The sequence below is a fragment of the Apostichopus japonicus genome, chromosome 2 (assembly GCF_037975245.1).
Source record: "Apostichopus japonicus isolate 1M-3 chromosome 2, ASM3797524v1, whole genome shotgun sequence".
NCBI classification, from domain to species: domain Eukaryota; kingdom Metazoa; phylum Echinodermata; class Holothuroidea; order Aspidochirotida; family Stichopodidae; genus Apostichopus; species Apostichopus japonicus.
In genome coordinates this window covers 27,687,898-27,709,137 of record NC_092562.1, presented here as the reverse complement: position 1 = coordinate 27,709,137, position 21,240 = coordinate 27,687,898, and the positions used below count along the sequence as shown (strand labels likewise).

Sequence of the window (21,240 nt, the reverse complement as noted above, 5' to 3'; positions counted from 1 at the left end):
TGTTTGGAAATTATCCGGAATGACTTACCCAACTTACACAATTTTTTGGCATTCCGCCGGGAGAAATCCACATTTTGAGATTTTATGGCATCTTACCATACTAGAAGTATTCATGAATAAACGTGAATAATTCATGTCATCGCAGTTAACATTATTGTGTGAAGAGATTCACTTTACCACAAAGAAGCGTATATTCAACTAATTAACGAATCTAACCTTTAAAATTATTCCCTATACAGTTAGGGCTTTCGTAATTCCACTGTTTTATTTCAATTTTGTAAGGATTTTGATTTTAAGAGAATCATATTTGACTGGTCGTTAAATGATTCTTTCTCTTCTAAAATTATTGAAATCACAATAACGGAGTGATGCATCTGAATTTCACAAAAGGATCACCTGCGGTTTTTACTAATTTTCTTTTCAGTGTGATATAGCTTTTTATAATGATTAAGCAGTTGCAGCTCATTAACAATTTGCTCTTCTGTAACTTCTATCACCGCTTATGCTAAACAGTTGATTAAAAAGTATAAAAGATTGTTTATTTTATTGCGGACTTACTACAAGAAACAAATGTTTGCGATCGTGAATTGGCATGTTTACACTAAATACAATTATAATTTAAAGGACAATTAGTTACGTAGTAACCAAAATATTAGTTCTATTACTATGTATTTAGTAAGGAGTTTCACTTTGAACACATTTTCGAACAACACATAGTTGGCTACTCTAATGAAATTTGTGAAATGTAGAAACAAAGTATTAGCTTCCAAACACTAAAAACAGATCACTCGTTCATCTCACCAATACGTAGAGTAAGAGTCAATGTAATCACAAACGCTTGTCAAGAGACGGGTCACGTTGTTTTTTGTGTAATGTAGGCCTACTGTACTTGGCATAGCATTATTTCGGTACGCGAAAAGAAGTTTTGCGATGTAAAGGCGCTCTTATTTGAAATCGCAGATTCCATTTATGGCTGTCCCGATAATGAATTATCCCTGTGTATCGTGTTTCGTCTGACCAAATTTGAATTGTAAACCAATCCTTCATTTGCTACAAACTGTTTTTAATTTCTTGCTAGGAAAATAAAACGGAACGGAACTTCATGAACAATGATTATAGAAAACATGCACACTCCCCACTGTCCTTAACGTAAGTGCTATAAACACGTTCAAGAAAAAACATATTAAATAACCTTTCTTACCTTTCTGAAACCGAAAGGAGGTTGTGTTTAGAAACCACCTCAGCCCCCCCCCCCCCAAGCAAATAATTTTATGACTTGTTTCGTTACGTCGTGGTCTTAGTTCGGTCTAACAACTGGGTGAATAATACATCCAATAGCATGGGGCAAATTTTGCGTATGACTAAAATATGTTCTGACGCCGATGATATTTAATGGTCAATGCAGTGATCTTAATATCCAAATAGCTCACTACGGAGTGCCAATTGTTTCAAAACTGAAGTCGACATGTCCAAACTGAAATCAACATGTTCAACTGAAATCGAAGTGTCCAAACTGAAATCAGCATGTCCAAACTGAAATCGACATGTTCAAAGCGATATCGGCTTGTCCAAAAAGTATTTTTTTAATGTTCGTTGTCAATCTCGACACTTCGCTTTCACTTTTAGGCCAGCCGATATCGCTTTGAACATGTCGATGTCAGTTTGGACATGTTGATTTCAGTTTTACATGTTTTGAACCAATTGGCACTCCGTACTCACTATATATCTCTAACATCTTGGCATTCTCTAAGCATACATGCCCCGAATAATAAAGGGGCTCAATCCTTCTTGACGGATATCTGTCGAGTTCATGGTATTTTAAAATGTCATGATGTATGTGTTCCAAAATAGCGCCAGATCTGACCCGCTCATTTACGCATTACGAAGGTGTCTATTGCTTTTCCGGTTCACACGAACACATTCGATAGTGTACACATACCTACTGTATTAGCTCTCATCTACACAACTGCAGTACACTCAACATATCTTCAAAGATTTCGACAGATAGAATACGCCAGGAACTGCGGCTGCAGGTTTGCTAGGATTTCTACGAGTCTCATAACCTCTATATTTACATTGAATTGAATTCTGCTTTCAATATGGACCATGCAGTCATGTGCGAAAGGTAATCATTCGAACGAACTATTAAATGTTCATTCAATATTATGTTATTAAATATTTTGTAAGTTGTAGTTTTCTGAAGAAATGTTTTGAACAGTAGGGACTAGCGTACCATCTGTCATTAATTAGTTTCACCTGGGTAATTTTAGGCCTACTGTAGGCTACGTTAGAACGGTGTGGATGCACAAGTTAGGCAAAGGGACGTTCACTGTTGCCACATTGTTTGTTTTCTAAGCATTATGCGGGTACTGACAATGGTACTCTCAAGGCTGTTCAATTTACATCTCTCATTGTTTCACATTTTCACTAGCCATATGTAGGTCAACCATATGTGATCAATGGAATATTGTTTGTTGTGATGTTACCCTGTACTGATTTGCTCTATGCCATTGGTAGCTTTGAAGATAAATCTAAGGCTTTGATACTGTGGACCAAGAAATAATATTCCTATATTATATACTACATACACATGGCTTAAGAGGGAATATGTACAAATAGATAAGTGACTATCTAAAAAATCATTCGTTGATATTTTCACAAGATATACTCTAAAGAATGTTGATTGCGGAGTTACGCCAGGATCCAGTCTTGGAACTCTATAATTTATTATCTAGACATGAATGATATCATCGCACAATCAACATGTTATGCTTTAATACTATCCTGTATGAACGTAGAAACTGAATATCGCTATCAGAAGGGGGCAGGCTCGGTGATTAGTCTACTCAGTTGTGTTCATGAATGGTTGTGTAGTACTGATCTTACCTTAAATAAGAAAAAACAAAACAAATTACATTATATTTCATACTAGGAATTAAACGCTACCAAATATAAATAAAATAAATAATAATACTGGAATCCATCGTGTCAGGCATACGTGTGTGGGAGTTCCTCTTCATGAAAATTTAAAATTGAAACCGAAGCTTGTTGGCAGAAGGGGCAGGCATGGTGAACAGTGAACTCTGTTCTATTTATGTATGGTTGTGTAGTACTGAACTTTCTTTGAATACTGAATAAAATGTATAATATATATACTTTATACTAGGAATAAATCGTTACAAATATAAAGATAATAATTAGTAATTCTGGAATTCATAGAGTCACAGAGAAGTGTGTGAGTTCCTATTCATGAAAATCTACAATGGAAGTTTCATAAATAATGTTGGTAATGAAGCAGGTATTATTTAAACTCTAAATGAATTTGCTTCAAACTATTGTAATCCTAGATGTATTTTACAATGCATTTACGTTCAAAGTTATTTTTTATTGTAACATTGTATGGAGTGTTCGGCGTACCGTTGCCCTCCATATTTGCATATTCTTCAGAAACGTCTTGCATGTACATCTCGACTTCAAACACTGTTGATCGTACTCGCTTCTTGTTTGAAAAAAAAAAAAAACATTAAACACAATGTGTTAATAAATTGTGAATGCTACAATAATGACTGTTCGTCTTGTACAAAATTTAGTTCTGGACGCTATTGATCATACTATTGTTTTTAATGTTGACCTTCATCGTATGTTCATCATGTATGTATGCGTATACCTAAGACCGAGCAGAGCAGATATTTCAAACATGTAAACGTTTCTGGTGCTGATCTGTATCATTACCAAATGCACTTAAAATCCCACAGACTTTTTTCTCAGGTTTTCTTTACTAACCAGTAAGGTCTGTGCCTTTATAAGTTGTATCAGTCATTGGTTTTAGCTTCTATTCTTTGTTTCCTACATTAACATATCTGTATATTCATGGAAACTATAACACTTAATGAACATTAAGAATAACGGAATAATGCTTCATCAGTATGAATCCCAAATTACACAGGCAGTATATAAAATGTTATTTATACTTAAATAATACGAATCTGTTCTATGTAGGCTATAACTGGATATTTATGAGTTCATTTAAACTATGAAAATAAAATAAAAGATTGAGGTTAGCAGTCACATGCTTCTTGATGTTTGAGCATATTGTGGAGGATTTCTAACAACTATCTGCATTATACATCACACTATCATACTCTTGTCACCTTTCTATACTCAATGTATGCTGTATAATCTTGTATTTAATTAACCCATAACAATGTGTTCTCTTTGTGAATCTTTGCAATGATTTTCAATCTCAGTGAATCTAATTTTTTTGCCTCTGTAGGTCCATCACACTGAGTTCCAATTTTGCTCTTTTTCTGTGCACTTTCCTGTTTTGTCCGTTTCTTCTGTGTAATGGACAACAAGGTATAGATTACAGTCTGCATATTGCAGTTTATCATTCTAGCTGTTAAATGTAACTCTTTTGTATGTGGTGACGAAATATGTAATTAAAAGAACCACAAAAAAAAAACTTTACATCGGTGGGTAAAGGTCTAATTTATCATTGTGTATTAAGTGTTAAAAAGTGATATTGTTGCTCACAAGCACCTTTATTTAAGCTATACGTTTTCGCTGATCACAGTATTCGCATCTTCTCTACATGAATATATATGTGATTTGACCTTTGTGATTGCTTCGTGAGTCTGACTTTGGATCAGATATTAATATATATCATCATAGCTTCTTACAAGGTATGGTTGTTTCACTTTCTACAATAGAACAAGTGAGGATGACGATGTTACTGAAGGGACATTTTAACTCGGACGGACCCAACACAGAATATCAGTGTTATTTGAGTGATGGACATGAAGGAGCTATAGTGGAGTCATTCAGAGCAGTAGATACAAGGAATATTAGAAGTCCTGACCTAAATCCTGACCCTACAGATCCAATAAGAACATCTGGTACTTACCCACACTGGAAAGTTACATTGGACAACAATAACAATAATGATTTTGGTGTGTTTGGATGTAGAGCAAGAAAGCAAGGAAGAAGAAACACTGAAGTAACAGGAGTATTCATGAGATCAGATGGTAAGTCTTCTGCAAACTTCGTTTATATCTGCTTGAAACAGTGCTAAATTTTGTGAAGAATTAATAATTTAAAATTGAGATTTTCAATGATTTTCTGATGATCGGTAGACCCTGTAATGCACACCAAACTAGTACAATAGTTGTTAATAACACGACTCATGGAGATAATTTCTAATAAAGTTTGTTATGGTAATTAAACTATGTAAGTATCATCGTTGTCTCTTTACTCTCTTTTTCTATTAAGATGTTATTAGGTGAGCTACTGTATGGACTGCATATGGATCACGATATTTGTCATTGGGTGAAAATAAACAGAAACATGTTTTTCTATTCCAGGATGTAGTTTTGTGTGAATTTATTTTGGTCAATTTACCTTTCCCTTTGCAGCTCATTTCACTCCACATGATGGATTATTTTCAAAAACTGTGGCTTTTGGTGACCGTGATGTTCATATAAGGATGACTCAAATTGGAAGATATGATGATACACATGCTCCCAGTTGGCTTAAAGATGATAACACAGATAGTAGTCAGCGTGGAAGTCTCACTTACAGGATTGCACACGATATACAAAGTGATGATGCTGCCATCTATGGATGTTTTCGTAATCGATTGAGAGATCAAGCAAAGCATGGCATACAGATACTGATAGTGAGAGGTAAAGAACTTTTATCTTACAGACTATCATCTGTCTTGGAAATTATAATGATACTTATTTTGTATGTAAAGGAAAGGAATAACAGAACACTGACTGCAATATTGTAAACAAACTGTAAACAAACTGGCAAAGAGAATTTTAAACAAAGGATATTGCTTAAACATAATTTCAATCCACGACTTGAGGTTTGCAAGCGTTGCCCTCTATCATGAACTAAACTGTTGTGTCCTTACTTTGGTGGCAATCCCTACTGCTATAGTCATGTTAATATTTATCAGAGTCTGTTTGGACTGTGATAGCTCCTGGTAAACAATGTTTTTTCCACCAAGGACTAGTCCATTCCGGAAATTTGAAATTTCAGAAGACAAGTTTCCATTGTCATTAGCATAAAATTAGGAATTGTCACATTGATTGAAAACAAGTACCGTATCAGCCTGACAACATATGGTAACATAACTTAGGTAATCTGAAGCAATACCTTAGTAGGCTAGGAGCAGTTAATAAAACAAAATGACACATGTTTTTTTTATTGAAATTTCATCAATTGTAAGTAACTTTACACTGAAAAAATAAACTAGTCAATATTGCAACGGACTAACGTTAAATTAGTTTGTAACGTTAGTCAATGCACACGAACTAGCAAAAATCTTCGTTTCATCACTGCTTCCTAGTCAGTTTACACTGACTAAGGAATATTTAATCGCAGCTTAGTCGGTGGCGACGGACGAAGGTATTTTAACCAATGGAATAAGAACGATACGGACACCCGATTTACGCCATAATCGTAGCTTAGTCGGTGTCGACGGACTAATGTATTTTAACTCAATTCGATTCAATTCAATTTCGAAACCGAGAGGCAACGGCAGCTTGCTGGGCTTTGCATAGTTTCATACGATCACTCTAAGCAACTTTCAACCGTAAATCACCCAAGAAGGTCTTTAGAAGAATGGAAGTATTAACTGTCATCATCGGCCTACCTGTTATTCCTTTAAATTGAAGGTAAAATTAAAGTTAATTGTTAGGCCACTGGCACTAGTACTGTATTATGGTTAGTGTTACTGGCGTTTCGCAATACACAAGTGCAATGACAGTGAGTAGCCTATAGGCTTCTACTGGGTACTGCAGTGAATTTTCAACACCAAAGTGTGCATTCTAAACACCAATTAACAATATGTTATGTGTGTATTGGGCTAGATTGAACAGTGGCACATAAACTTCTAATTTATGCTGGGACCAGTAGTTTATTTGAAGTCTACACTCATTTGGTAAAGATTTCCTGTAATTTCCCATGTGAATATAAATGGGTAGGCTATGTGATATTGAATAAGCAAGGCTAGACCTTGAAACTTACCTTGTTACTGGCGTTTCGCAATACACAAGTGCAATGACAGTGAGTAGCCTATAGGCTTCTACTGGGTACTGCAGTGACTTTTCAACACCAAAGTGTGCATTCTAAACACCAATTAACAATATGTTATGTGTGTATTGGGCTAGATTGAACAGTGGCACATAAACTTCTAATTTATGCTGGGACCAGTAGTTTATTTGAAGTCTACACTCATTTGGTAAAAATTTCCTGTAATTTCCCATGTGAATATAAATGGGTAGGCTATGTGATATTGAATAAGCAAGGCTAGACCTTGAAACTTACAGTCACAGTAGGCTGAACAAATTATGTTGGCTAGTCACCGGTATTATATGTTGCGAGCAGTCAGGATGCACGCTTCATATCTATTTAACCTTTTCATTTATCATTTTTTAGTATTTAATTTCCGGTCACACCCAGGAAACAATTACGACATTCCTTCACGGTCGATTTGTTTACTGTAAGAAGTATTAACCGTTTTTTCTCAGGAAAGCTTGATAGTCTGAAGTTATTATAACGTGTGCTTTTAGTATACTGCCAAAAGAGTAAGTTGTTGTATTTGTATTGATATTTTATGTAGAAGTCACGGAAAATTTAGTATGTTTAGTTTGGTCTAATTGCACGTTTTTTTTTCTGTCCAATGTAGTGCAGGGTTCACTTGCGTGAATTCAAATTATTCTGTTTATGTATATATGTATATGCATCGATTCGTAGATTATGAGGGTATAGTAGCAAAGTTTAATGGTTAAGATTAATAAGTTTTCTCTTTTTTGTTTGATCCCAGATTGAATGAAACTCATTGACGTAAATAATAGATCAGATCATAAAGTTTAACGCAGGTACTAAAACTCTGGGTATTCTCTAGTCTTCGCCGGTCCATTATATACTTTAGTACTACTAGTAAGACTAAATCAAAACGACCGAAAGACAAACTTAGTGTAACAAAGTACTGATTCTTCTCTAGCCTAGGTCTAAACAGGCTTGTTATGTGAGCAAGCGAAATAACAACTAAAAACGATTAGGCCTATAAATAAGTTGGCTGAGTGCATTTGTGTTTCTAAAATTTTATTTTGTTAAAGATCATAAAAACAAACAAAGATTTAGCCCATGCTTTATTATCTCTGTATTCTGGGCATTTGATTCTTTTCAGCTTTATACAGTCTGCTTCAAACTTTGGGATTTTTTTTTGATACTATAGTGGAAGCAAATCTCACATAACTTTATGGTGACAACTTTATTTAATTTTTTTTTCAAATGATGAATACTTTGCTGTTTCTTTTTTCCAGGAAGAATTGAAAAGCCAAATATCCAAGTCAAGGGTGAGGTTTCCTGTGATGTACGACACCAGTGTGGAGGCAACAATGGAAGAGGAGAACTGTGTATGGCTTAAAGACATGTTTTAAGATGATATATTGGTACCCTTCGCAGAACAAAAGAGTTTATCCGAGAGTCCAAAAAGCAAAGGAACAAGTACCATAGAGAAAAAAGATGGAAGAGTGAGTTTAACTATTGTACCCAACTGTTTAATGATATTTAAGATACTTTTCATAACCTGCTTTAAAAAAAAAAACAGTCTGGTATATCATTTACGTGCAAGCTTCATAAGTTTGGTCAAATTTTTACTGATCTGTAAAGCGGGAGTCCAGAGGGTTTGGTTAGCTGGGAAGGTAACCAATTGCCTGGTACATCACAATGTTCACAATGCATTCCTGTATATGAAACCAGACGACTGGCAACCGACTGTGGTGGGTGTGGCTGGGAGAGCAATTTTAAAGTCACCTAATAGCTAACCTAGATCAGCTTTCTTGGTAACCACATCAAAGTAAGAACAATGTGTCAGGTATGGCCCCAAGAGCAACAAATGGCCATCGCCAGTAATTATTGGTGGTGGGGTACACCTGCCAGTGATCAATAATTGACCCCTCACGGCTGACCTAGGTCAGCTCATGAAGTAACCATTTGAAACCTACTGGAAAATATTGGTTAGGACTTCAGATACAAGGGATGGGCATTGCCAGTAATTTTTATTGGTGGGTTACCCCTGCCAGTAGACCCCCAAAATGCCCATCCCCTTCTTGACCCAGGTCAGCTCATGAGGTAACCACTTGAAACCTACTGGAAAATGATAGGTATCACTTCATATGTAAGGGATGGGCATTTCCAGAAATATATATTAGTGGGGTACCCCTGCCAGTAGACCCCCAAAATGCCCATCCCCTCCTTGACCCAGGTCAGCTCATGAGGTAACCAGTTGAAACCTACTGGAAAATGATAGGTATCACTTCATATGTAAGGGATGGGCATTTCCAGTAATTTATATTAGTGGGGTACCCCTGCCAGTAGACCCCCAAAATGCCCATCCCCTTCTTGACCCAGGTCAGCTCATGAGGTAACCAGTTGAAAACTACTGGAAAATGATTGGCAGGACTCTATATGTAAGGGATGGGCATTTCCAGTAATTTATATTAGTGGGGTACCCCTGCCAGTAGACCCCCAAAATGCCACTCCCCTCATTGATCTAGGTCAGCTCATGAGGTAACCAGTTGAAAACTACTGGAAAATGATTGACAGGATTCTATATGTAAGGGATGGGCACTTCCAGTAATTTCTATTAGCGGGGTACTCCTGCCAGTAGACCCCCAAAATTCCCCTTCCCTCATTGACCTAGGTCAGCTCATGAAGTATCCAATTGAAAACTATTGGAAATTGATTGGCAGGACTCTATATGTAAGGGATGGGCATTTCCAGTAATTAATATTAGTGGGGTACCCCTGCCAATAGACCCCCAAAATGCCCCTCCCCTTATTGATCTAGGTCAGCTCATGATTTAACCAGTTGAAACCCAATATGTTATAAAATTTTAATGTAAATGTATGTTTATGATAATGTGAGTTATCATGTGCTATATCTGTATCTGTGCTTACACGTTTATCATATTTTCTGTTCACAGGTCAATAATGGTGCAGATTTTTGGCTTCCTGAAGACAAGTGGGAGGCCATTTGAGGTTAAGAGAAACACTCTTTGTTCGTGAAGACTTAACTGGTGTTGATTTGGGGTACCACTTTAGAACGAAAGTCGTGAGGAACTCTTGCCCAAGATTCAACTTTGCATTATTGTGCAGTACTATACTTTTGCGATTCATGTTTGATCCATTAACTTGTCTTAACTTTGTTGGAATAAAATGATATTTTCAGATTTTTGTTTACAGTGGTTTTTTCTCCATCTGTCGAAAGTCAGCTTTTGTAGACATCAGAAGTTTTATCAGGAATAAATATTGCCAACGTACACATTATTTGTGTTTCTTCTACTCTCTTTTCTTTCAGTGATTCTAGTCAGAGAAACTAGTCAGGTTTAATTCTTTCAGTGATTCTAGTCAGTGCAACTAGTCAATCGATACCGACTAAGAAAGGTTAGTCGGGAGAGGCACCATCCTGACTAATGTAAAACCTGCTATAAACTAGTCGGTGGCTCATATAAATTAGTCGGTAAAGACCGACTAATGTCACCAACTAATGTAACTGACTAATATACATTTACCGACTAAGATATTGTTGATCGACTAAGCTGACGGACTAAGATGACCGACTAAGAAATCCAACTGACTAAGGAATAAATTAGTCGGTATAGCAACTGACTAAGGCTATGTTAGTCGGTAGAGGCACCAGATGGACTAACGTTATGTTAGTCGGTGGATCAATTTAAGTCCTCATGATATATCATGAGGCAGGTTCTATATGTTTGTAATAAGAGAATAGTGGGATGTTCAATTGCTGAGAAAAAGGACCTCAAACATGAAGAAATTGCCAACATTTTACCTGACCGCCAATTTGTCAAATTCAAACATTCATAAATCGGAAAATTTTTGAAGCATTGCAACTGATATTTGTACAGTACGCTTTTTTTATTGTGTTCTGATCATGCAAGGATGGTGGTTATTTTTAGAACGGTTAAACTACGATTTTTTTTTCAAATTTGGTGATTTGACCCATGTAGATAAATATGAGAAAATAAAATAAATTCTCATATTCTTTCAACATTTTTTTAACATCCGAAATTATAATAACCAAAGTACCCATATTTGGCAGAAACAAGATTGCTTACAAGATGTGAGGTGTGAATGAACTAAAACTTAATAAGTTTTGGTTGAATTATTTTTGTCTTGTCCATAATCAACGTAAACGATTACTATCAACATATGTAACATCCAAAACAAATGTAACGTTGAAAACAAGGAGTGGCTAGTTCTTCCCTCTAACACAATTTGAGCAATTCTTTGCATGACCTTCTTACTAGTAGTCACAAGCACTGTTGTAAGTTTTTTAGGAATTTTTAATTTTCAGTACTTGTAGAAGGGTGGGGGGTTGGGGAGAGTAGTAGGTCTCGGACATACTGTGCAGTACTGCACAAATAATATTTCACTAGCTGTGATTTGTTAAATGAGTACAGTACCTACTGTCTTCCATCAGAAGACTTACTTGAAAGTATTGATGAATTGCAATTTTACTTAACATTCCGAAATATCCAAATAAAACATATTTTGTCATTTTTATCACTGACAGTGACCTAACATAATAGAGTGGCTGAAAATCTGTATCAGGACTGTGCAAGAGAAGTTTGTAGTTGAAAAATCTACTACAATTGCATTTAAGTTGTGTTGTGTAGGGTCGTGCATACAACACGAGAGCAAATAACAATTTCTCCGCCTGTATGTACTCTATGCGTATTTCATTTTTTTACATCACTATGGACAATTAATTATTATACAAAGTTACTCATGCATAACAAGACCAAATAATGAAATTAATAGAAGAAGTTTTCCTAATTAATTTTGTTGCAAAACGATGGAACATTATCCTTCACCTGATAGCTATTACATAGAGGTTTACTGGTCACACTGTACTGTATACTGTACTATATCTGGAAACATACCTGCATTAGTACAATAAAGCGGAACTCTACATGCTAAATTTTAACATACGTGAAAGTCTATACAACTTTTTGTAAATATGATAACTCCAAAAGCAAACCTTGCATGGTCTTCATATTGGGTATCTGGTTCCACTGTTGTGAGTACAAGGACTATTATTTTATGGAGGTTGAAGATTAATTGAGGTCAACAGAGATCAGAGTAAAAAAGCATTTTGAGCACAGTCTCTCCAGAATTGAAAATTTTGATGAGGTTCATGCTTTATGTGTATATGAAACTAGTGCAAGGACCCTTTTGTCTTTTAAAGGAGGTCAACTGTCAGTGCATAGCTGTTTTTCTTTTTATTAAGTCGTTGCACTCTCTTCACTGATCAATGTGGGCCACAATAAAAAAGGTCAGGTGGATGAATATCTCTTGTTTTCTTGTACAATTACCCACGTCTATTGTCAAAATTGCACATTTAATACAAGAGATTGAAATAAAAGTCTTATGAATTGAATTGAAATTGAAAAAAAATTGAACTTTTCGGAGTACTACTGCACATCAATATAGGGATTGTTTATAGCGTTATGCTTAATAATGGGCCTCAGCCAGTTATTTGTTACTTGCAAGTGTTAAAACTGTCTTAATCAATTGTTACTCATCTGAGATATGTAAGGTCAATTCCAGCTAGAGCTGCCAATCAGGACTACTTTGAAGAATTATTCCTTGCTTGATATTGGAAAATGTTTGTCAAGTGTGAGTACATAGTTGGAATAATGTATGGCAATGTTAACTGCGGCCAATGTGTGTGAATACCATGATAAGTGGTGCATGTGGACTGACATTTCAATTGAGTCACCATTTGATGTCACCATCAGTGATGTTCCAGCACTAAAGAAGATGAGATAAGTTCTTAATAGCTTCTTACATGATAACTTGTAAAATCAAGTAATATGAAGTCCATGTGTAAATAAGGTTAGCATGCAAATACCGTGCAGCATGGCAGGTAACAATAGTCAAAACCTAGACAGTCTTTTCAGTCACTCTGCATCCTACTGCACTGTGATTGCTAGTCACAGTGTAGCCCTAATGCATTTGTACAGTCTATGTAGCGGACTCCTGCTGAACGTGTACATTAAATGTTATTGGCATACTGTTAGTCAGGTGGCTTAGCAACTTTAACGTTACCGGCCGGACAAAAGTACCAAATTTGGCATGGAGTTTCTTTTCGACCTATCTATAGATTTTATCCGTGGAACCCACTTTATCGGTTCCGATTTTTCAAGATGGCGGCCAAAATCCAAGATGGCCGCCGGAAAAAAAGGCAATGTCATATATCTGGCTGTAGAAATCGGAGATGAACAAATGAGTGGTCAATTCAGGTGTTTCCGGGGTCACTGAAACAGATGATGATCATGGCATGTTGCTTGAGTAACCCACTTCCAAGATGGCGACCAAAATCCAAGATGGCCGCCAGAGAAAAAGGAAATGTCATATATCTGGCTGTAAAAATCGGAGATGAACAAATGAGTGGTCAATTAAGGTGTTTCCGAGCTCACTGAAACAGATGATGGTCATGGTATATTGCTTGGGCCACCCAATTCCAAGATGGCGGCAAGAATTCAAGATGGCCCCCTGGAAAAGAAGGAAATTTCATATATATTCATTCCCCAGACCCCTGTGCCCTTTTCTGATCGGGACCATCAAACCTTCCATCCTCAAACGTGTAAATGAAACCGGGCTAGCACCCTGATTATATGTTATGGCTGGTATTCTAATTGTGTCAGTTTGGTTCAGGAAGCCACTTAGGACTTATTGGGGAACTTTGAGGTGTGATCGACCGTGGATAGACACTGTCGCAAAGCCCGTTATTATATGGGAGTTACGAGTGTCATGTAAGACTGATTACATTGAGTCAACTATATAATACGGTAACCTGAGGGAAAACTGACCAGATGTGAATACCGACTCATTGAGAGAATTTGTACGATTGTGCACCCTTCATAAACACAACATCAATTGTGCGAACAACACACGCTAAGCAGGTCACTAGGCATCTGAGGTATTTAAGTAGTCTTTTCGAACCTGTACTCCAGGGCTACTGTTAGCGAGGATCTCCAGGAAGACTTGTTGTCTGGTATAGACAAGCCCCCCCCCCCCTCATAGTAAAACGATAGCTTGGGTTCGAATCTCTCCGTTGGTGAGCTCTGGACAGCGGTAGCAGCGATGAAGAAGGGAAAGTCCCCGGTCCCGATGGCCTCCCTGCTGAGTTCTATAGGACCTTCTGGGAGGTTCTCGGTGGGGACTTTAGAGACGTGTTCGCTACCGCTTTCCAGTTGAATTACATGAGCCAAACACAGAGGGCTGGAAATATTCCCCAAGTCGGAAGACCCTTAGACCCTAATAGGCGTGCAAAAACGCTGTTAAATCGGGACTACAAAATCCTGGCCAAAGCATTAGGAAATCGCTTAGCGGATGTGATGCCGGATATTGTAGGTCCTCTCCAGACTTGCGCTGTGCGTGTCCTTCGGATTGAACTCAGTGTTTATTCGTTGGGTCTCGTTACTATATATGGACGTCACGAGCATGGTCACTGTTAACGAACTTACTTCTGGTCCCTTCCCGGTTCGAAGGGGAGTCCGTCAGGTTTGTCCCCTCTCCCCGTTGTTGTATGTTCTCTTCAGCGAAACGCTCAGTACCTCGCAGGACAGATGCTTGGGGTTTCGGCCTTTCAATGCACCGGGCGGGGCTAGAGTTAAATGCGTGCAATATGCCGATGACGTCACTTGTATTGTGTCGGACCTCATCTCCTTCAAGCCTTTATCGAAGCTTTTGGCCACCTTCCAAGAGGCTACTGGTGCCAGACTTAACAAGTCCAAGACCAAAGGGCTGCGTTCAGGAGGTAGGCGTAACCAATCCCTCCCGTTCGATGCTACTTGGACAGATGTCATGATCAGGGTAATCGGCATCTGGCTAGGTTATGGTGCCCCGGAGGCCACCACTTGGGCCGAGAAGGCTGATCAGGTGGAGGCAAGGCTCGACACATTCAATCGGAGGTGACTCTCCCTCCCTGGGAAGGTTACAGTTGTCAATCGTTTTATTGTTCCTCTCCTTTGGTATCCTGGAACGGTGATCGCTGCACCGGATTATGCCTTGGTGCGATTGGAGAGGATCATTTTTTATTTCATTTGGGGAAAGTGCAAACCAAACCGTTTCAAAAGGACCGTTCTGTAAAAGACCCCCTTGAGCAGGTGGGCATGGTTTGGTCCACCTACCATCTTAACTGCGCTTCCTACTTTTGAAAGGTTTTTTCGTTGCGTTTGAGAATCCCTCGTTTGCCTTTTTTGTTAGGTTCTGGGGTGGGTTTCTTTTTCGCCACTACTGACCCGGATCCTTTTCCAATAACCGGCCAAAGGCGAAACGCCCTTCGGGGTGTATACTCAGATTGGTGACTCACTTTGTAGAATCAAAGAGGAGGGTGTGCCCGATGTTCTGTTGAACGTGGCCCCCTCTGTGTTATGTTCAATGCTCGCGCCTGTGTGCCCGTCGGCTTGCCAAATCTCTCCAGATGTGTGGTGGTCTGTGTGTTGTAAGTCACTAGATAGCCGTCTCCGGGACTTGGCGAGGAGGATTGTACATGGGGTCCTCATCACTAACCATTTTCGCTTAGTCAGGTGGCGATTAGGTTATGGGATTTGTCCCTGTGTGGGCTGTAAAGCCATCAGGATTATGCAACACCTTTTGCTGGAGTGTCCCTTTGTCCGGTTGGTGTGGGAATGATGGTTTCACGCCTTCGTTATTGGTGTTATTGGTTGTTATTGTTGTTGTTTTGGTTATAAGTGTTATTGGTTGACCTCAGATGACTAGTGACCTGACTTAGCGGGTGTTGTTCGCAGAATTGACGTTGCGTTTATGAAGGAGGGGGGGGGGGCTTATCTTTACCAGACAACAAGTCTTCCTGGAGATCCTCGCTAACAGCAGCCCTGGAGTACAGGTTAGAAAAGAACAACCTAAATGTCTCAGATGCCTAGTGACCTGACTTAGCGTGTGTTGTTCGCACAATTGATGTTGTGTTTATGAAGGGTGCACAATCGTACAAAATCTCTCAATGAGTCGGTATTCATATCTGGTCGGTTTTCCCTTAAGTTACCCTATTATATAGTTGACTCAATGTAATCAGTCTTACATGACACTTGTAACTCCCATATAATACGGGCTTTGCGACAGTGTCTATCCACGGTCGATCACACCTCAAAGTTCCCCAATAAGTCCTAAGTGGCTTCCTGAGCCAAAGTGACACAATTAGAATACCAGCCAAAACATATAGTCAGGGTGCTAGCCGGGTTTCATTTACACGTTTGAGGACGGACGGTTTGATGGTCCCAATCAGTAAAGGGCACAGGGTGTCTGGGGAATAAATATATATGAAATTTCCTTTTCTTTCAGGGGGCCATCTTGGATTCTGGCCGCCATCTTGGAATTGGGTGGCCCAAGCAACATGCCATGACCATCATCTGTTTCAGTGAACCCCGAAAACACCTAAAATGGCCCCTCATTTGTTCATTTTTTATTTTTACAGCCAGATATATGACATTTCCTTTTTTTCTGGCGGCCATGTTGGATTTTGGTCGCCATCTTGAAAGTGGGTGGCTCAAGCAACATGCCATGATCATCATCTGTTTCAGTGACCCCGGAAACACCTGAATTGACCCCTTATTTGTTCATCTCCGATTTTTACAGCCAGATATATGACATTTCCTTTTTTCTGGCGGCCATCTTGAATTTTGGCCGCCATCTTGGAAAATCGGAGCCGATCAAGTGGGTTCCACGGATAAAATTAATATATAGGTCGAAAAGAAACATCATGCCAAATTTGGTACTTTTGTCCAGCCGGTAACGTTAAGCCTGAAAATTGTCGCTAAGCCACCTGACTATGTATGGGATTTCAGTAATGTTGTCACTGAGCGTGTTTAACTGCCGTTACTATGACTTCATTGTAAACAACTTCCGCTTGTTCCCCTCTTTGGTGTAGTTCGTTTTCTGCAGGTTACGACTAGAGTTAGTCTAATGCTGTTGTCAGAACATTTGACAAGGCAAACATAGACGTAGTTAAATGCTATTGTCAGAACATTTGACAAGGCAAACATGTGAGCATGACTCATAACAAAGCTTTGTGTGGGCATAAGGAATATACACAATGATGTTTTTATTGCTATTATTAGGGGTCGATAAGGCTTTTGGGCATGCAACCACAGGATGCTACATTTGAAATCATATAGCAGTAACAACATTGCCGAATTTTGTAAAAAGTTTTGAAACTACAGTAACAAGAATCAGTGGTATAACTCATTATTAGGCATATATTGTATAAAAAGTTCTCATTATTTAATATATGTTATTATCTTTGTAATTTGTGTGTTGACCTGTTTCCCTGTGAATCTCAAAATCAGCATGCCCAGAAGGCAGATGGGACCTGGGAAATAGTTGCTCTGGAGTCTGCAGAGTTTGTTATAACGGAGGCATTTGTGATGAAGTCACTGGAAACTGTATTTGTGCTCCTGGATTTAAAGGAAACAACTGTCAGATTGGTAAGAGTATGCAGTTTAAAAACTTTTTAAATATTGTAAAGATAAATTTTCACAGATTAAGAGTAATGTATTGCTGATTCTTTCTTGGCGTGGATTAGGATAATTGTAACATAAAACCACTTACCATGATGTTCAAATATTTAAAACCTACTATGTCAAAAGGCATGTAAAATTAAAATTAAATCTTTATATATTTTTTTGATGAAGTAACATAATTGACACAACGGCAAATTGGAAAGACTAAATATCTCTAGTAGCGATTAAGGAAGCTGATAGGAACTTGTTTTCCTTGCTGCTCTCAATCAAGAAATGAAAATTCTGAAGTCTGACCATGCTGTAACTCTATAACGTCAAAATTGAAATCCAATAAGCATTAAGCCAATGCTTCTGCTTGTAACACATACTGTACTTGCATCCTACACTGACCTGTTTATGTGAATTTGAGTCTCTGAATATCTCAGTGTCTCATTAAATTGATCATCATTTACTCTAATATTTGGCAAGTTTTACTGAGAAAATGCTCAATGATCTCTTAATCAAGAACATTCAGAAAATAATTAATTGACCCAGATCAACCGGGACTGCTTTCGGCCGAAGAATTGTACTTAAAATGTGTAGCTTTCAATGTTATAGGAATATAATGACATTTCGTGTGGTAGGTTTTGTACATTTGTCATTTATAATATTTATCTGCTGTTCATTTAATAGTTTAATAAATGTAAGGTATAAGGCATGATAGTACAGGAAATATCAAATAGGTTTTCAGCATGGTTCAGTTACATCAAGTAGTATACAGTAATACATCAATGTACGTATAATATGAACGAGACATGAGCATTTGTTATTGTCTGGCATCACGTGATAGAGATGATTTGCTTGGTTGAGTCTTAGATATGAATGCGAAAGGTGTAATTTGCATGCATATAATTGTTTGAGTGAACAAAAATGCAACTTTTTTACGAAATGGCTAAATCTATCACAGTAATCTCTCTTTCATCAATTGCAAGGTGACAATGGAATGCTAAAATATTCAGATAAATGCAAAAGTAAGTTCTGTATTAAATAGTCTGTGCTCAGCAGCCGCACTGTACTTCTGTTCCCGTTTGTGGTACGGACCACAGTTTGTCTCTGTTTAGTCGCTAGGTTGGAATTGAAATCGCCAATTGATATATTCTAGTATGGAACTCTTCAAAAAGACTTGTCATAAATTTGGTCTTGTTCGTCTCTTGTATAAATATATATATATATATATATATATATGTTTATATGTATATATATATATATATGTTTATATGTATATATGTATATATATATGTATATATATATATGTATATATATATATGTATGTATATATATATATATCAGAGTTGGGGACTCGAGTCGCAAATTTTAGGACTTGAGACTCGACTCGAGACTCGGCTGTCAGAGACTTGGGACTTGACTTGAGACTTGCCCAAAAAGTTAGCAAAGACTTGGGACTTGACTTGAGACTTGCCTTTAAAAGACTCGGTTTTTCTACTAGAGACTTGTTTGTATTTCACAATTTTCTAATCATTAAATAACTTCATAAGTTGATATCGACAATAAATAATTATGGTTTCGTGTGCGCAGGGCCGTCTTAAGTGATCACCGGGCCCTGGGCCCGGCAATGGAGCGGGGCCCATCAATCAAGTGAGTTCGAAAAAAGTTGCTTGAAAAATTGGGCGTCTCATTCTCAAAATGCATCTATTTTCTGTGTACAAGTTTTTATGGACTCATGGTGCAGCTATAAGAGCATCTAAAAGAGCTTCGTGTGAACCTTGAGAGTCAGCTGATTCTTCGTTAGTACGAAACCTTGAGTTAACAAGTAAATCTTTGAGATTTTGGGCCCAATTGTAGGCTAGAATCGGTTCTTTTGGAAACAGTTTGGATAATTGTTGCGTGTTGCGAGATTAAGTGCCAATGTTTCTAAAGTGTTTTTTTTTTTTTGTTTTCAAATGCGTGGTTTTGATATGGGGTGTAAAGGTGAGCTTGAACACAAGTGGTTTTTACTTTTGTTTAGGTTTGGTAGTGAGGTATTGCCCACGGTTTTCAAATTTTATGCCTTTCGTGGCTGAGGCAATTTCCTCTTTCTTATAGTTACGGAGTAACAGTTTCTCTGTGTAAGCCTTCGGGGCATTGTATATTCCAGGGTTGCCAACTCAGATTTGAATATTTAATGTCAAACTCTCAAGTGTTTCACCAACTCTCGTCACAAGTTGTCAAGTATCGAATTCAATCAGGCATAATGGCCTATTCAATAAGTTTTCCTCCCAGATTAAGACAGGGGGGTTACTGTGATTGCGGGGCCCCTGACATCGCGGGGCCCTGGGCCAGGGCCCAGTGGGCCCATGCGTTAAGACGGCCCTGCGTGTACGCTCGAATTACGAGCGCCCAACGACGACTACAGGCGTTACCATAACTACCATTGGCTTGGTTGAATATTCCATCCAGGGCTGCTGTTTGGCTGAAAGTTGGCCTTTTTCAATAAAACAGTGGCTAGCAAATTTTGAGGTAATTTGTTCCGTGGCGTGTGCCCCGGTTTTGCCATTCGGCTGTTTAATTTATACCACATAATTCCTGGAACACTGTTACATTATTCGTAGCCTGCATCATTGTATTCAAACTTTAAAGACTTGAGACTTGACTTGGGACTTGCTCATAGGGACTTGAGACTTGACTCGAGACTCGACCTCCAAAGACTTGAGACTTGACTTGAGACTCGCTCAAAATTTTCAAGGTGACTTGAGACTTGACTTGAGACTTGCTGGTAAAGACTTGACTTGAAACTTGCAGCTAGGGACTTGTTGACAACTCTGATATATATATATAGGCTTTATAAAAAGATACCTTGATTTGATTAATCACCCTAATAATTTCATGTTAAATCTAGGAGGGCTTCGGAGCTAGGTCAACTGTAATCTTATTTCAAAACTTATTATTTTTGGTAAAATTGATTGTAAAACTCCCCAAAAATATCGGCTGCAGTTTCATTGCAGTAAAATAGTTGTGCCAATGAAGAGACTGATACATTCAGATAAATTTATGTCTGCCTCTCTTTTAGCTTGTGGTGGTAATAGGTTTGGACATACCTGTGAATTCCGTTGTAGTGACACTGATGAGCCCAATCGATGCCGTCATTACCTATTTTGTCTGGTTCATCCATTTGGCTGCAGATGCAACACTGGCTGGAAAGGACTCAACTGTAATGAACGTTAGTATACCGAAATTACAGCTATTGATGTATAAAAACATTAAATGTGATAAATTCTCTCAGCTCTTGGAACATATTCTTGAGGGAATTAAGAACGGTGTAAACATGTATGTTGAATAGAAATATTAGGCTCCATTTTGAAGACTGCCGTTTAACTCATTTTAGCAGGTTTAGCCATTTTGTAATTCAATGGAGAGGTGTTGAGGTGTTGCTGAATGCGTGATTGACAGTGAAATCATGAATATTGTTCATTGGCAAGGAAGCTCAGAAACCTTAAATTACCTTATACTATTCACAAGGAAGTATATGTTCTTATAATAATGTGTTTCGTATATATGATGTTGATGGAAAAACGTAAATTGATTTATAAACCCGCTGTGCCTTTGTCCACACGTTTGTTCTTGGCATTATGTGTTTTACTATAGGCCTACATGGTGATGAGTCATACTCTGCAATTGATGCA

The 21,240-nt window shown here is 38.0% G+C and overlaps 1 protein-coding gene across 3 annotated transcripts in view; it reads left to right on the top strand.

The window, feature by feature from the left end:
* Window positions 1–1,946: 1,946 nt before the first annotated feature.
* LOC139984768 (uncharacterized) overlaps window positions 1,947–21,240 on the top strand; it is a 36,341-nt gene continuing 17,047 nt past the window's right edge. Inside the window, exons 1-6 of one of the 3 annotated variants that reach the window (XM_071998812.1) lie at window positions 1,947–2,125; window positions 4,274–4,356; window positions 4,710–5,024; window positions 5,412–5,681; window positions 17,408–17,545; window positions 20,628–20,777. In XM_071998812.1, the coding sequence (XP_071854913.1) occupies window positions 2,100–2,125; window positions 4,274–4,356; window positions 4,710–5,024; window positions 5,412–5,681; window positions 17,408–17,545; window positions 20,628–20,777 (982 nt within the window). In that variant the 5' untranslated portion in view covers window positions 1,947–2,099. The remainder of the gene's footprint in view (window positions 2,126–4,273; window positions 4,357–4,709; window positions 5,025–5,411; window positions 5,682–17,407; window positions 17,546–20,627; window positions 20,778–21,240) is intronic. The other 2 variants (XM_071998817.1, XM_071998825.1) reach the window with 2 other exon arrangements.